Here is a 16411-nt window from a genome sequence, read left to right on the forward strand (position 1 = left end):
ACGTAGAGAAAGGAGAAAATCAAATAAAAGTTGACCCATTACAAATGACGTTTACATTTTACCATCCGTTCATGGACTTACAACTATTCTGTTGGCATAAATAATGTGAAGAAAAAAGAAATATACATGATATAAACGTATAAATATAAATGTGAACAAGAAAAATATAGGGTCGGCCAAGGTTTCTACAAGAGCTTTATAACATCTAAAATTGATGGGTGCAAGGACAAGGAAATGGATAAGTCTAGACTGTAAACACAACATAAACAATACCATGACCTAAACAAACAAAGTGAAATTTATCCTTTAGTCTCACCAAGTTCAATATCCTTCACTGGTTTGGATTCCATTCCGTCCTTCAGAAGTCTGATTTCCTCTTCCGTCAGGCTATGTTTCACATTGATATTAGTCTTCACCCCAGATTGCTTCTCAACCTCCACAGCCCAACTATAAATGACCATACCAACAACGGCTAAAATCATGCCTGATATATTTTTCAAGGTCAGTTCTGAATCGAAGAGCAGCCACCCCAATGTGAGAACACACACTGTTTTCATGTGACCTAACACCTGGAAGGACACAGCTGAGAAACGCCCAATGCACAGATATTGACTCACATTGCAGAACACAGCAAGAGTGCATGAGAGGAGGATGAACAACTGCAAGTATGTAGCATCTCCAGAAATTAGTTGAAAATTGCGTACATAAATGAATGGCGTACATAAATGAACCGCCTTCTACTTACAAGGGCACCAGAAGACATTTTATAGTTCAGTAGAGATTTGTCGCTAAGGTAGTAATCAATAAATGGTCCGAGAAGCAGGAGAGAGAGGGCTTGAATAGGTGCTGTCTTGCTCAGCAATTCAAAAGACCCAATGGAGTACTTCTTTTGCAGTGAACCTATAGTCTGTTGCAAGAATATGGTTTAGCGATGCGATGACACTATTATAACAACTGCCCTTACCTTTATTATCATTTCAGACTACACAAAAGGACTCAAGATATCAAGGTTAACACAGATAAGTATTCTGACCATGAGATAGTTATTGTTCCAAGAATCAGAATGTCTTTATCCAAAACAACCTCCATTACAAAAAAAAACTGAACAACTCCAGTTACCATTTCTGATAAGATATTTTAATAATATTGCAACAGGTTTGCCTAGAGAGGAGCCCAAGGGTCTCTCACTCAAGGTCGTTACACTGAAACCAGTGTCCCATAACCTTCAAAGTTCTGTTTTGCTTCTTTCAGCGGGATAAACAAAAGGGAAAAAAGAAAGAAAAACAGTCATACCCTAGCTACAAACCAATTGATCAACATATACATAAAGTAGAAGGAATAAAGGCTAAACTGGAGACGACAAGATTCAGCCAAGTAGATATGTGAAGAAGTACTCACAATTTGCTGCAAAGATGTTGACAAGACGGCTATGCACGCACACAGAAAACCTTTGAGATTAACTTTTACATCAGTGACAGTGCAAACTCCCACACCAATTACTACTACTACAACAGCAGTTTTCACTTCTTTTGAGTAGTGCTTGTTATGAAGGATCCACTCCATCACACAAACCACAGGGATCATACTAAGTTTCGAGATCTGAAACAAAAATATTCTCCAATCGTAAAAATAAGAAAGGAAAGAGACCAAAACAGAGAGACAGAGAGAGAGATTGCATGAATACACAATTAGATAGACATTGTTTAACTTGTTATACCCAATGCATTCCTATAAACTAAATTAAAGTGCAAACGTTGTCAAGAGTGTCATATAGTAAGTTCTTACTTGGTAGAATCCCACTGAATTCAACATGAGACTAAAGTTCATTCCCGTGATAGACATATTTGCGACAATAGAAAACCAAAAGAGCTCCCACAAAGGAACATGCTTTGATGAGGAATAACCAGTGGCATTCGAGACCAGACCGACTAGTGCAGTCACCGCAAAGTGGAACCCAGTCAAAGTTGTGGCTGAAAATGAAAAGAATTCAAATAACCTTATTTAATTAGTAGGAAGGAAACAAGGATCCGCGCAGTAAATTTCAAGATGAAAGTTCGGTTAACTAAGCATACAAAACTGTCCCGGCTTGCAAGTAAGACCGTAAAACGTCACTTGCAATATGAGAACGGGGCAAAAAAATTGGCCACAAGTGCAAAATCGCCATTGAGCGTACAAACGAGTTGAGAAATTCCATCGTAACCAAGAGAACAGATCCTCAATTGTCCGCATTACATGAGATGAACCGAGAGTGAAGCGAAGGGAAAACCCATGGATAGGATATAGATCGGTGAAAAACGAAAATTGGCGCAAGGAGTTTTAAAAGGTTGTAATAAAAAAATTTTAAAAATAAAAAATAAAAAAAGAAGAAGGTGCATACTCAGCAATCAGAGATCTATAGGAGAGGTGTGCGAGGAAGAGTAAGAAGCTCACCGAAACTGAAAGCGTAACCATTGGCAGACATGAGCTGCTTGTTGGCCATGATAATCCCGACTGAGCTGATGATATTCATCGCCCATGCCCCAACATCCGACACCGGCGATGATTTCTTATCACCCTCCATTTCTCTTTCTTCTTTCTCTCTCGTTCAAATGAAGTGAAATTCGGAAACAGGAGTGAATGAGAGAAAAGGAAAAGGAAGAGATTGGAGGAGGGAGAGAGAGAGGAATTGAAGGACCCTCCAAACAACAGATGCCCAGATCGGATCTTAAAATGTGTTTACAGATAAGTGAATGTACAAGACGATGGAAAGACAGGCGAGACAGCAATAGGGACTAGGGAGGCAAAGCAATACAATTTTGAAGGAAGGGGTAAAAAAGGAAAGAATATGAAGGGGTTATACGTTTTTTCCCGAGTCTCACACCTCCCACCCCAATTCTCCATTCCGCTCCGTTGGACAATTACTATAACACCCACCCAACCCACACCGTGTGACCGATCTGTGACGGCGAGGAGGCGTACGCACGCGTCGCATGGGGCTTCTCACGTTTCCTCTCGCTCCTCACTCCTCCCTCACTCTTTTATTATTATTTTTTTATGGGGGAAAAAAAAAAACCTCGGACGTTTCATTAATTTCATACTAAATGAAAAATACATATCATCAAAATCTAGTTAGCATAATCATCAAACAAGTGAATAGAGGCCACTTAGAAACCAATTTTGTAGTAACTAATTCTAAGCAAAATTTAAACTTTAGAAACCAACCATGTCACATGGAAACAAACTTAAATATCAAACATAAAAAATGTTGGTTTAAAAAATGAAGAGATCTAGATTATAATTAAATATAATTTGTAGAGGTGTCTATATGTTGATATTAATATTGGATTTTGTTCCTTAAGCGGTGAGTAAGAGTTTTATTGAGCTACTTTTGGAAGAAAATCATCCATGAAGGAGATGTTTAGTAATTTTTTTTTTTTTTCCAAAACTTCTTTAAAATTTCCCTCCATAGGTGGTGGTTTTACTCATTCGTGATCCATTAGATTCATTGTTAACAGTACTACATTTTGGAGAAAGAACCAAATTGAATCATGGACAACCAATGTTGTGGGCTGAATTAGGATTAGCCATTAAATTCACTATCCCAATGTAAAGCCCAAGCTCCAAGCCTATATATGTAGAATTATTTATGGTATTGTAGGGTTGTTGTCGTGTTTTATTGGTCGTGAAAAATTTATGTTTTGGGACCATAACTATATGCATGTTGTGATTTATGAATGTAAGGAGTGGTAACAATTATAGGCTATATGTTTTAGGTAACCAACCACTAATAGTCACATGAGTTAATTGCTAATAAATGGTCAATGGCTGAAAATGATTTTTAGTGAGTAATCAACCAAGGGTTTTTCAATTTTGATTGGTTAAATGATAATTTTGGGTTGATGGCAGTTTCCTTTTAAAGGTTTTTGTTGTCCAACTATTTGGTTAAATTGGATGGCTTTTAAATTTTATTTAGAAAAGGATAAATTTCACTCAAGTGTATTTTAAATTATAAATTTTCAGTGTTAATGACGTTGCGGATTAGTAGTGTGCCGCGATCTAATTACTAATTAGAATGATGTTCTAATAACCTATAAATAGTAGTTTTGAAAATATCACAATCATCTTTAATCCCTCAAAATTAAATTTATTGTAAGATACATGAGATGGGCGTAGTTGGAGTCGGCAAGACACATGCGCCCCCCAGACACCAGTTGCATTAGTTTAACACCCTCGCACCGCTCATTCCTCGTCGTGAACCTCACCTTCCTTCCATTGCAATCTGTGCTCCAAACCGACAAAGATTGCACCCATTTCTTTTTTGTAGTTTTAAGACGAAGTGCTACAGGAATGATAATTCTTAATTTTACAATCTATGATGGATTATATTGCTAACATATTTAATACAAAGTGCGCCAATAATGTATCATTGGTCAAATACATTATGGATAAGTCCAAAATGTATCTTTCTTATAAATTAAAAAAAAAAAAAAAATGTAACCAACCATGCTTTGGTGGTCAAAACCTTAGCATTATCGAAAGCATTTCATCATAAACAAATACATGCATGTTCTGCCCCTACCATCAACTTTTTGCCCACTAAAATTTGCGGTGAAAAAATGATTGGAATAGAGTTTGATGATGTGGCAGTGATTGTGGATTAAAGAGTTGGGTGTTGAAGTGAAAAGTGATTTTGTTGAAAGAACGGATATGATTACATATTATTTAAAATTTGTGAATTCCAAGGATTAGCAATGGGCATGGGCTGGTATGAATGAAGTTTCCTTTTTTAATTAACAAAATAGAATTTTCCAAAATGGAGGACGTAGAATTTAGTGGGGAATTAGATAACAAAAGCGAAAAGAGAGACATTGTGTTCAGATAAACAGGGTCGTCCATGCCATCAACTACGGCGGCGCCGTTTCAGATTGTCAACTCTTCCGCCTTCTCGTCGTATTTCAGTTCAATTCAGTTCATACTGTAATGGGCCACTCCCTTTGACTCTGACTTGCATATTTAATTAGGTTGCCCATCCACCGTCTTCGGCCCCTCGTTAATCCAATTCAAGCGTCGTCGATCACCCAAGTCGCCGCAAATTAACCGGAACTTAGAATCAGATCAGGATTTCGGAAGAGGATAATTCCCTCTTCCAGCAATTCAACATGGGTAATCATCTATACATCTCAACGCTGAAAGAATGAATCTCAGATTACAAAAGGGAAAAAAAATTAGAGTTGCTTACAGAGGAGAAATGAAAATTAACAAATATATGAGAGGCGGGGAGGGAAGGGAGCAGGGAGGTATCCACGTAAATCGGGGGCTAAAATCCCTACTAACTCCCTACAGAACGGCGCCTTCATAGATGGTGCTCAATTTGAGTTTAAAGGAACGGACAGCCATTTTTGCTCTTCTGGACGTCAATCTCTGCAATTTTCTAACGGAGGGTGAGGCAGAGGTATCCGCGGCGGCGTTCTTTTTGGAGGGCTCCTTGGAGATGATGTGGTCGGAATCCGAGAGGTTGAGGAGGGGAGAAACACGACCCTTTTTACGGCGATCGTTGGGGGAGGCATTTTGGAGGGCGAGGCTGGCTTTGACAGCCAAGGCAGCCATTTGGGAGGCGCTCAATCGGTGGTGGAGGTTGGAGGAAGGAAGGAGGAAATAGATCTGATTAGGGAGAAGCTGTTCATCGAGAGGCAAAGGGGGGATGAAGTCATCGTAGTATAAGCGGTCGGAGTTGCAAAGAAAGGAGTCGGAAAGAGAAGAAGAGGAGTTTTCGGTCTGGAGAACGCGGGAGACGGAGATGGGAACAGGGTATTCGCGGAGATGGCCTTGCAAAGAGATCACTTTGGCGGTGGGAGGAGGTGGAGAAACAGAAGAGGGTTTGGGATGATTGAGGCAGTCGGATAAACAGGCACCCATCAGTATCAAGCCTAGCTGTTGCTGATGTCTGTCTACGTTTCTGACACGGAATTTTGGGGGATTATGGTATAACCAGGAGGAGGAGGAGCCGAGGAGGAGGAGGAGAATGAGAAGGATAAGGATATTGGTATAACCAGGAGGGGATGGATCATTTATTGAAATGTGATGCTGGTGCGAGGTAAGCGATGAGGAAACAGAAAATTGGTCATCGTCTACGTCATAAAACTACCTTTAAACCTTCAACGCGGCCTTTCCATTTAATGCTAATACCAATCAAAAAGAAACCCGACGTAGTCAACGGACACGCCAAACCAACACACACCCACACAAAAATAAAAATAAAAGATGACCACAATCTTGTTCCCCAAGCACATACAAATTGAAAAATGCCCTTACTAATCAATGCATAATCCATCAACGTCATTCTTATTTATGCCCTTATTTATTTATTTAAAAACACACTGCCTTCTTCTTGTCTAATGTTTTTTAAGCTTCTAAATAAAGTAATTCCCATAACAATTGTCACATAAGAAGATAAAAGACCATAATTAATTGCAACAATTCAAAGGACACAACGGTAATTATATATTATTATTACCTTTTATTACTTTAGGTCCTCAGTAAGTAGCAACGGTAAGGACACAGTTCTCTTTCCCTGTACTTCCACTTCCACGCTCCATAGAAGCGGAAGCAGCGGAAGGCACAAACTACCCATCATCAATTTTCTCTGTCGCAACCCATTCATAATCATATTCATAATACACGAAAAGAAAAGAAAAAAGAAAAAAGGTCCCTTAAAATTGCAAGGCTAGAGCTCAAAGTAGAAAGAATGAAAAGAAAAAAAAGTCCCTTAATCCACTCATTACAATCTTAAAGCAACTATGTATCCCTTTTCTATCACTGGATTCAAAGTGACTGTTCTTTTACCACCACCAGTACCAGGGTAGATTAGTAACGGAGGAGGAGTAAGTTAGTAACTGAGGAGTAAAGTTTGGGCAAATATAATTCCCCTCCCCCATCATTACATCCACATTCAGAAAGTCCAGCCACTCCAATCGAATTTGCCCCCAATTCTGTCTACCACATAAATTCATGACTTCTACTTACAATTCACACATTCCTACACCCAAATTTGCAACTTGGAAGATGATGAAAGCTGATGGATGTTCTCGAGCTGTAACCATATCAGGAGAAGAGCTTCGCATTAGCAGTACCGATGGCGTGGCGCTCGAACTCCTTAATGGTGTCAGCAAGCTTCTTCATCTTGTCGTCGTACACAAAAGGGGTTTGGTTGAAGATCGTGACGTTATGAATGGCGGAGTTGGGGAGGAATTCCCTGCACAGTTCCCCTCTCACCATGATGGAGTTGTGGTAATGATAGTATCTAATCTTGGACTCTGTTTTGTGCGTTGTATTTCCAATCACATTTTCCGACATGTGTACCCCCGTAGCATACGCGTTCTTGGCTTGTATCGCGTACTTCCGGTCTCTCCAGATTCCAGACTTTATGTCTTTAAACAGCAGCTTTTCAAACCCCCATTTCCTGACAAGGGGAACAAATATATATATATATATCAATTCATTCATCACTATCTACCTCCTACCTGACCCCAGATCCAACAAGTATCTTCCACACATAATTAGATCGAACACGTACCTGGAGTAATTTTGAGCCGAATCGTTCAAACATAGCATACTGGACATTGGGTTCTGCTCGATTGTAAATTGAGTATATACGGAAAACTCTTCCAACACGGACTCCAAGCTACTCCCCTCGGGCAAATATATGTACTCGTCCACATCGAAATAAAATGTCCAGTTTGCCGCGTGTCGGTACCGGTGGAGGCAGTCGTTCACTACCAGAAACTGATTATAGTAATACCCATCGTACTCTGACTGTGCTCTAATGTCCTGAATTGTCACCCTTCCAGCTCGCACCCACGGCTCGAGGACAGCCCTGACCTCTGGGGACACCCCGCCGGCGTCGTGAAACACAAAATGGGATTTAGACCCGAAGAACCAGGCATGGTATGCCATCCATTCTCTGATCCTGGCGGCACTGAGGTTCCCGTAGAGAGACGAACCGCAGTACAAATATTCGTAGTCATAAGGAGGACGGAACTTGGAGGCGTTGTAAGAGCCTGGCAATTCCTCAAGAGCAGTGAACTTTTCGTACTTTTTCTGGGACTGACCGTAGTAGGCATTAACCGTAAGCTTTCCACCCGAATTGTCGTGATTGGGATTGAGGGGAAAAGTGCAATTGACGACGACGACGGTGTAGACACGGCCATAGCCCCAATCGGGAAGAATCTTGTAGGCCTTGGCCCTGATGGAAGATCCATTGTTGAAGATCCACTCGCATTTGTACCAAGGATGGCCGTAGACGTGAATGGGTTTGGAAGCAAGGCCGACGACGGCAAAAGTGCGTGGTCCGCCTCTATAGGCTCCCATTAAAACGAATAGAGCCGCGGCATTACCAAATGGCTGGAAAATTCGGTTGTTGGGATCGGTTGGGAGGGTGGTGGAGTACTTTTTGGCAGCGGCAGATGCGGTAAAGGGGAGAGAGGTATTGGGAGGAATGGTGAGATTGGCGAGGGCGGCGTCGGTGGTGTTGGTGGGGGCGGAGCAGGAGCGGGCGGTGGTGAAGAGGAGATTCTGGTAGTAAGGAGGAAGATTCCAGAGGAACATGACAAGAGTGAGGGCGAGACATGTGGCGACCAGAGGCTTGGTCTCGAAGCAGGTGAAGAGTTTGCCGACTTGGGCGTCGCCGATGGAGGTAGCCGGACCGTCTTTCCTCATGAAGGCAGGAAGGCAGGAAGGGAGGCAGAAAGGGGAACTTCAGTCCTTGGCCTCCGCCAGTCTCTTTTGCTCTGTCTGTCGGTGCGATGAGATTAGTGGCCATATGCGCATATCATATCATATTTAGTGTATTCATTGCTCTTTTTTCCTTTTTTTTTTTTTTTTTTTTTTTTCCCTTTTATTTTTAGTGTAATAATTTAATAATAATTTATTATTTTTCCTTGGGGAAACCATATCTTCAGAAAATTACAGTGATGGGACTGGGGTGGGGAGTGGGAGGCAAAAATCAAACAAGCGTAGGTGAGGCATCCACGTGTCTGGATTCCAGGTCCTGCAGTTACCGCGACCTCAGGGATTCCCTAAAACATTTGGGCATCGATCTCGTTGGAATTACAAGTCTACCACTTTGATTTAACCTAACTTTATTGCCAGTGAGGTGTCCGCCCCGGCAAGGTAAAAACATGAATAAACCTAATTAATTTTGTAATAAATTTCCGCAAATATTTGGTAATGCCAAGTCTTTTTCTTTTGCATTTGGTGGCAATGCATCTTCTATTTTAAATCTCCTTTAATCAAATGATATCGACTAACCGACTAAAAATACAATTTATTAATAAAACTACCCTCAAAATAATAAACGAGTTCTAGCCACTAAAAATAATTCATTCATTTTTACTAAACAAAAGGCTAAGCCCAATTCATCTTTATATTTGATGATGATGATTATTATTATTATTAATTAGATGCAATAATTAAAATTAGTCAATACTAAATAATGGAATGGTATTAAGTATTTATCAATCAATCAATGGTAGTTAATAGAGACAAAATAGTATTGTTGAATTTGCACCAAACAAATAATTGATGATACTCTCATCATTTCAAAACGCCCCAAAAGCAAGTTGCTAAAGCCGGTTAAGTAGTGTTCTCGATCCTCGTTTTTTATTTTTCATTTTCTCTATTTTAAGAAAGAAAAATAGAATTAAGTTTGATAATTTTGGTTTTTTTTTTCTTTCCTTTTTCTTAAAATTATATGTTTGGTCATACCTTGTTACAAAACCAAATATTCAAAATTGTATGTTAAATTAATAAGGGAAAATATTGGAAACGTGAAAATGAAATTGTTTTTTATTGTTATAACAGATATTGTTAACTAGCGCGGAATATGGTTTTATCATTTATTTTGAAATTATAAATTTAGTACACAAGTAAATTATAAATTATAAATTGTAAGTAAGAAGTTATGTTGGAAGAGTGATTTAGTAAGAGGTGGAATAAAAAATGAAAAGAATTATAGCTATGTATTTTTGTGGGGCAGTGAGAGTCAAAGAGAGAAATAAATAAAAGTGGGGCCGACATGAATAAGGAGGAGGGCGGGATTGGTGAATGTGATTATGTGAATTTGTGAGTATCGTGGCTGGCCTTGTTGGCTTTATTGGGTTTTGGCAATGATAATAAATAGTTATTAGAGAAAAAGAAATAAAATGAATTAGTTGTTTCACAAGAAAACAGAAATAAAATGAATTAGTTGTTTCACAAGAAAAAAGAAATAAAATAAATAGATTCCACGTACTATTTTATTTCCTGCAATTGTATTTCTACACCCTATCGTCTTTTTCCTTCAATTATTTTAATTTTGTTTTTCACTTTCAAGAACATGCCGTCGTTCTTGTGTTTTTATGGGTGAACTCAACCACTGAGGTGCATTGAGCAGTGATGACAGATGGTTGATTCCAGGACTGATTCCAAAATTTCCCTAAAATCCTAAATTGGGTGTGCAATATTTATTTTAAGCCCTTTCCAAACCTACAATTTATACCTCAATTAATTAGATTTATTAATACACTCGCACCTGGATGTTACTTAACATTCACAAACGGGGATCAATCAAACAAAAGCCGCTTCATTCACACCTCACGGCTCACAGTAGAAGACAGTAACAAATTTTCAAAATTATTTTTCTGAACTAACTTAATATCCATTCTTACTAAAACCTTATTGGGGTACAGATCTCCCCTGTTTGGTGTAGTTGTTGTGGGCGTTCCAGTAAAGTTTCCGTCTCCTCCGACACCACTTCTCTCATCGTCGGTCTTGTCTTCCCCCTTCAGTTTTAGGCACCTCCACGCCAGCTCTGCCGCTTCAATCACTTGCTCTTCAGACCTCTTACATAATAAAGAAGAAAGAAACTAAAAAGGAGGAGGGGGAGGGGGTCTCTCTTCAGACCTCTTACATAATCTCTTCCCCGTCCTTTCCTCCTCAATCACTCCATCATCCCCGACCCGCTTTCTCGAATTCAACTTCCACGTCCAGTGGCACCTTCCCTCTATTTCAAAACCCACCGCAGCTGCCAAATAATACAATATCTGCTCTTTTAACTAATCCGTCTCAACTTCACAACTCGGCTGCTGGTTCACCTCTTCTCTTTCAAGGCAACAGATCGTCTCAACTTATCAACCACTTGTCTTCTATTCATTACACATCATCACTCTATTCAAACTAAATTGTCCCATACCTCAAGTTCTCCCATTTGAAGGGTGCTACTAAGCCAATGTCTGGGGAACCCCGCAAGAATAGGCACACGCAAACACACACAGCACCTATAGCAAGCATTGAATGGATATAGGGCCGATGAAGCAACCGGTGTGTCCCACTCCCAGGAACCCTCTTGTAGCACCTTCCTGCAACAACTGCACACCTAGAGCAACATCTTCCTTGCACCCTGCTCCGCTCACTACTTGACACCCCTACTTCCTCTATCTCATTCCCAACTCTCACTGAAACTTCACCCTTCTTTCTGTCACCAAGTTTTCGATCCACCAGCTCGTTACAAGAGTGATTTCCCCTCATCAACGCATAACCCCGTGCTGACTTTCCGCTTGCATCTACTTGGGAACTCCAGCAATTCAATCCAATCTGCAACTTCCAAACAACAAATTAACAGCACGTAAATGTAAATAATTTTTTTGAATTAAAAATATAGTATCACCAATCCTAATTTAACTTTTTCTGAAAAAAGAGGATTTTTTAAAACATATTTCTCCATTTCTTAGGGGATAAAAAACCCCCTAAACAGCACTTCGGAACCATTTTGGGAAGTACACCTAGGAAGGGTTTTGAGAGCTTTCAGACAACAAAGTAGACAATATAATCCTTCATCACCACGGTGGTCAACTATCAGAGCGCTCTAACATAATTTTGGGACAAATATCAAAGTATACAGTAACGCAAAAACCCATCTTGTCCTCAAAAGAAAACCAGGATACGCCTTAAAAGATGCAACTAGATGTTACCTCCAGCGGGTCATTTGTCAGAGCATCAACCATATCATCTGAATCTGCCATTGAAGCTGCCAAATGCATAGGCGTAATACGACCAGGACCAATAACATTTGGTGGAAAGAGGTACTTTTTCTCTTCATCACCGAAGCCAAATACATAATAATGGACGAGTAAATCAACCATCGGCCTGCACCTCCTTTTCACTGCCCGGTTCAAAAGCTGAACCTCAGATATCATTTCCAAAGATTTCATTGATAGTCCATTTGTGATCAAGCATTTTTTTACCAGAATGTCAAGAAGTGTTTTAAGTAGCGCACAGAAGTCCCTCTCTACTGAGAACGTGAGTAAAAATTTGAACCGCCTGATTAGAAAAATTGGATTATCTAGCTTGGAAGACGACCTTTCCCTTTGGAATAGCCATCCAAGTTCATTTAAGAACTGCAAAGTTTCATCCTTTAGCCTCAGCTGCGAAGGAACACATGAATGGCTTTCGGAACTGATATCAGTTACTCTAAACTCATCAAACACGGACTCAAGATGCCTCAATTCCTTACAGATGGCAGAATCAGCTATAATAAGGGGGAAACTATTTCCTCTAAAACCATTTTCCACCTGTTAGCATTGTACAGTAGATTAAAAGAATAATCTTGTAAGAAACTTTAACTGTGGCCAAGAAGATAACACATGCTAGTTCAAACCAAAAAAACTACCTCAATGAAACAACGACCAAGAGTGGACGGTGATGCATCCCCAATTTTGTAATTACCAGAGTGTATCTCATCGTATGTTCCCTGCCTACTTAATCCCATTACTTCTTTGGATATGTAGCCACCCATAAATGTGCAATGAATCCTACAAGGTTGTGAAGCGTCACTTCCAGAAAAGAGAAAAAGGAACAATAAAAACCAACAAAATTCATCACCTATCATAACATTGGACTTACTTGGTGCAAGGATTTTTCAAATTCCTTCCCCGTAATAGAAAGGATGTCTTTTGTCCACTCACAACAGCCAAAGGTGACACCGAGATTAACTCCGGGTTACTCCATGCTTTTGAGGATTTGTTCAGACGAATCTTCCCTGAATATCCAATCAAATCAGTGGAAACAAAATTTAACACAAGAACAACAACAAATCTACAGCCTATTGCTTCAGGGACTACGCTATAAGATTATCACACATCGTTCTGAACCAAATCAGATATGAAAAAAAAAAAAAAAAAAAAAAAAAATGATGCTGATTAATACTAAATAAATCTCTAATTCAACAAGACAAAGACCGACCACTACCCTGGTAAGTTCTCACCATCCTTGTGCGACGCTAGTTGCCTCCCAGAGTAGACTAAAAATCTTCCACTTCTCCAAAATTCAAGATTTTCGCCATGAACCAAAGATTTAACATGCAAAACCAAATTTTCTTCAAGCTGGCAAAGAACGAGTGAAATTAGTTAGAGCTCATAGAACTTTAGTGGTACAATTTCAGTCCTGGATAACAGCTCTTCACTCACCTGTTCCCATGCAATGGATGACATAGACATATAAATCGATAGAACCACACAACCAGGCCGTATGTAGCTTTCCATTTCAGATGGACAATTAGACAGCCAATTGTATATCTAGAACATTAGAAAAGAAACTTTATGAATTTTTTCCAGACATATGCAATTGCAGCATTTTATATAAAAGAAAATTGGAAGCAATAAGATCCTAGAATCTTACTTGTGTCCGCAATGTCCCTGGAAACTGACTGGGATCCTTGTCGAAGAGTTTAAAACTTATCCTTCCAGTGCGATCCTGAATAATGTTGTTTCAAACCACAATAAAGAATAATGATATCAAACACACACACACACACACACACACACACACACACACACACAAAGCACGTCCACAAATACAAAGAAGAATGTACTCAGCAGGATACCTGAGCATCAGAATTTAAATTAGAAGGTGAATGATCAGACCCCGAAGAAGTATATCCAGCCTGATAAGGAACAGTATGAAGCAAATTTGGGCCGCCTCCTCTATCTGACTCTCTAAAGAGTTCAAAGGGCATGGCGCTACTAGGAGGCTTTGGGACCTCAACAATTCCACTAACTTCTTTTCTGATTGGTATTTTCCTATTACTCGTAGTTTCTTCTGATCTTTGCACGGGAAACAACTTCTGCAGGAGAGGAGGTGAGGATGATGGAGACCTCTCTTCAATAGGATTACTGCTATCAGAAGAAAAGTACTTTCTAGAAGCCGTCAAGTTTAGTGGGGTATCATGTTCAGGCGAAGAGCTAAACAGCTGAAGTGGCAAACCAACTCGAGATCCTTGAACTTGTCCATCCGATTCTTCCACGGGAGACTGGTAACTGGTACTGCTTCTTTCTCCTCCAACTGAAGGAAATTCCAGAGGCCTATTCTGGAGATCAGAACCAGAGGGGCACGATGACCTTGTTTTTTCGCTAGCACTACTCGGACTGCTCTTCTGCGACAGCATTGCCAGAGCATCTGGAGCTGATGCCACTAAAGTTGCTGAAAGTACAGTGAGCAAGTCCATGGTCGAAGAAGAAGATGGATTTCTATTGAATTTGTTTTGGTTCTGCAAAGAACTTCCTGGAGAAGCCTCCCCCATAAAATTCTCTAAATTGGGCACCTTTGCTGCAAACTCTGCTGGTAAAGGAAGTGAATTGACCTTAGTGAGGGTCTGAATGAGTTGGTCACTATTAGCTGACAGCAAGCTTTCTACACTCTGGCCTTCGTTTTTTCCTGATGTTTCAAATCAATGTGTTAAGACAAAAGTCAGAAACAAATAGGTATCAGAAACTTGATGAGGCAATTGCTTGACCTTGAGCCCGAGCTAGAACAGCCAATAGACTGAAGATGTCCAACTTCCCACCGCTTGGGGGTCCTCTACTTCCTGGCGGTGTCAGCCTTGAGGTTACATCCTCGGGCTGCGTCTTCCTTCTACGCCAGTTGTGCCCCGCAAGTCTCCTTCTACAGCTTCTTTTCCCATCATCGAATTCCGAAAGTGGATGAAATCTGAGGAGAGGTTAATAGCAATAAGAGTTAAAATGTATATACACACATTTGAAGAGGGAGGCAGATTGGTAATGAATTTCTGGCGCATCAACACAAGATGGAAAACAAAAAGGCATAGAGAAGCGGGGAGAGATGGTAGGAAGGAAAAAAAAAACCTGCTGCACTGCTGGCAGAACCTCTGCATCAGATTAGCAACTAGGGCTTTGGTGGATTTGCTATGGAGCTGGCAAACTTTATGTCTGCGGTGATAGTCTTTGGCATTAGAGAGATCTTCCTTACAATTATCGACCTGACACATAGGGTAGGTGGCAGCGGCGGGAGATCCAGGGTCAGGGCGGAGCTTTTTGGGGGGTTTGGAGAGCGGCTGCTCAACGCAATTGAAATTGGGAGCAGGACCAAGATTAAGGCGAAGAGTCTGATCATCCTGGAGGTGGAGAGTGTTGTTGTTTGAGGTGGAAGGAAGAGGAGTAGCAGGAAGGAAGTGGGGTTTGGATGAGAGAGCATCGGAGTGGAGTAGCGCAGGGTCGGAGGGTTTGATGAGGAACGTATCGGTATCCCAATCCCAAGTCTTAGGGTTCCAAGTATGGGAGTAGTGGTGGAGGTGATTGTGATAAGATAAAGGGCGCTTGTTGGAGGTGGAAGGCAAACCAGTGTAGTGAGTGGGGAAGGTTTGGTGGATGAAAACAGGAGGAACAACTTGGGCGCCGAGGTCGTCCATGGAGAGGGAGGGGAAGGGAAGCAAGGGGAAGGAGAAGAAGGGAAGCAAGGGGAAGGAGAAGAAGGGAAGAAATGGAAGAGATCCAGCTGAAAGAGATGAGATCTGGAATATGTACAAAGCAATCTACTGCCTGTTGTTGCTGCTGTACGAAACCCAAGAAGAAAGCGAGAGAGAGTCGTCTGGAGCTGGAGCTGGGCTGTACCTGAACCTGAACTACCTGAACTACCTGAACCTGAACCAGAAGCTGGAGCAGGAAGAATCACTTTTTCCTTTTCTCTTATTGCCCAATATTGTTTTTATCCATCAGTTCGTGCAAGTCTGACACGAAGACAGGAAACATCAACTCAACTCAACTCAAAGTCTGTAATATGAGTTAATAACAACGGAATATTACATACATGAGTAATGCCTTCTTGTCTTGCGATTGCTACTCTCACCCACCTGTGATCTACCTTCTGTTCGCACCTCATTTTGAAGCGTGCACCAAACACTCACGCACAGCCCATCAAATCTCACACCTCCATTCCCCGTCTCCCTCGCCCTCACCGCCTATATTTTCCACACGTCACCTTTATTCTATTGTTATTATTTTCAATTATGAAACTAAAGCATACAAAATAGCTCCTCAAAGTAACAGTTCAAGAAATTTTAATTAGTTTGTTTGTATACTAAAACATGATGTCCGGATATGTGCAA

The 16411-nt window shown here is 40.6% G+C and overlaps 4 protein-coding genes across 4 annotated transcripts; all 4 read right to left on the minus strand.

The window, feature by feature from the left end:
• Nucleotides 1-11: 11 nt before the first annotated feature.
• LOC111788826 (UDP-rhamnose/UDP-galactose transporter 2) lies at nucleotides 12-2821 on the minus strand. The gene is made up of 5 exons (XM_023669357.2): nucleotides 2431-2821; nucleotides 1786-1970; nucleotides 1399-1599; nucleotides 746-907; nucleotides 12-659 (listed from the first exon to the last, which is right to left on the minus strand). The coding sequence occupies exons 1-5, from the start codon at nucleotides 2558-2560 to the stop codon at nucleotides 300-302; spliced, it is 1038 nt and encodes a 345-aa protein (XP_023525125.1). The 5' UTR covers nucleotides 2561-2821; the 3' UTR covers nucleotides 12-299.
• A 1921-nt stretch (nucleotides 2822-4742) lies between these two features.
• Nucleotides 4743-6051, minus strand: LOC111788827 (poly polymerase). Its single transcript, XM_023669359.2, has one exon. The coding sequence runs from the start codon at nucleotides 5893-5895 to the stop codon at nucleotides 5317-5319; it is 579 nt and encodes a 192-aa protein (XP_023525127.1). The 5' UTR covers nucleotides 5896-6051; the 3' UTR covers nucleotides 4743-5316.
• A 674-nt stretch (nucleotides 6052-6725) lies between these two features.
• Nucleotides 6726-8751, minus strand: GALS1 (glycosyltransferase family protein (DUF23)). The gene is made up of 2 exons (XM_023669360.2): nucleotides 7553-8751; nucleotides 6726-7438 (listed from the first exon to the last, which is right to left on the minus strand). The coding sequence occupies exons 1-2, from the start codon at nucleotides 8692-8694 to the stop codon at nucleotides 7081-7083; spliced, it is 1500 nt and encodes a 499-aa protein (XP_023525128.2). The 5' UTR covers nucleotides 8695-8751; the 3' UTR covers nucleotides 6726-7080.
• A 1746-nt stretch (nucleotides 8752-10497) lies between these two features.
• Nucleotides 10498-16251, minus strand: LOC111789164 (squamosa promoter-binding-like protein 16). Its single transcript, XM_087121155.1, has 10 exons — nucleotides 15153-16251; nucleotides 14804-14997; nucleotides 13895-14724; nucleotides 13690-13764; nucleotides 13479-13586; nucleotides 13277-13394; nucleotides 12916-13051; nucleotides 12683-12824; nucleotides 11985-12584; nucleotides 10498-11607 (listed from the first exon to the last, which is right to left on the minus strand). Exons 1-10 carry the CDS (start codon nucleotides 15713-15715, stop codon nucleotides 11191-11193), a joined length of 3183 nt encoding a protein of 1060 aa, XP_086977281.1. The 5' UTR covers nucleotides 15716-16251; the 3' UTR covers nucleotides 10498-11190.
• Between the last annotated feature and the right edge of the window lie 160 nt (nucleotides 16252-16411).

The sequence above is a fragment of the Cucurbita pepo genome, chromosome 2 (assembly GCF_057944985.1).
Source record: "Cucurbita pepo subsp. pepo isolate OVF chromosome 2, ASM5794498v1, whole genome shotgun sequence".
NCBI classification, from domain to species: Eukaryota; Viridiplantae; Streptophyta; class Magnoliopsida; order Cucurbitales; family Cucurbitaceae; genus Cucurbita; species Cucurbita pepo.

What these genes read in the sequence shown, in the direction of transcription:
- GALS1 (XM_023669360.2), bottom strand. Translation starts at nt 8,694, where the DNA reads ATGAGGAAAGACGGTCCGGCTACCTCCATCGGCGACGCCCAAGTCGGC. An exon ending in TCGGCTCAAAATTACTCCAG is followed by an intron (nt 7,439 to 7,552) that starts GTACGTGTTCGA and finishes TCCCCTTGTCAG; the next exon opens with GAAATGGGGGTTTGAAAAGC.
- LOC111788826 (XM_023669357.2), bottom strand. Translation starts at nt 2,560, where the DNA reads ATGGAGGGTGATAAGAAATCATCGCCGGTGTCGGATGTTGGGGCATGG. An exon ending in ATTCAGTGGGATTCTACCAA is followed by an intron (nt 1,600 to 1,785) that starts GTAAGAACTTAC and finishes TTTTTGTTTCAG; the next exon opens with ATCTCGAAACTTAGTATGAT. An exon ending in CAACATCTTTGCAGCAAATT is followed by an intron (nt 908 to 1,398) that starts GTGAGTACTTCT and finishes TTCTTGCAACAG; the next exon opens with ACTATAGGTTCACTGCAAAA.
- LOC111788827 (XM_023669359.2), bottom strand. Translation starts at nt 5,895, where the DNA reads ATGGGTGCCTGTTTATCCGACTGCCTCAATCATCCCAAACCCTCTTCT.
- LOC111789164 (XM_087121155.1), bottom strand. Translation starts at nt 15,715, where the DNA reads ATGGACGACCTCGGCGCCCAAGTTGTTCCTCCTGTTTTCATCCACCAA. An exon ending in CAGGGACATTGCGGACACAA is followed by an intron (nt 13,587 to 13,689) that starts GTAAGATTCTAG and finishes CTAATGTTCTAG; the next exon opens with ATATACAATTGGCTGTCTAA. An exon ending in CATCCATTGCATGGGAACAG is followed by an intron (nt 13,395 to 13,478) that starts GTGAGTGAAGAG and finishes GTTCTTTGCCAG; the next exon opens with CTTGAAGAAAATTTGGTTTT.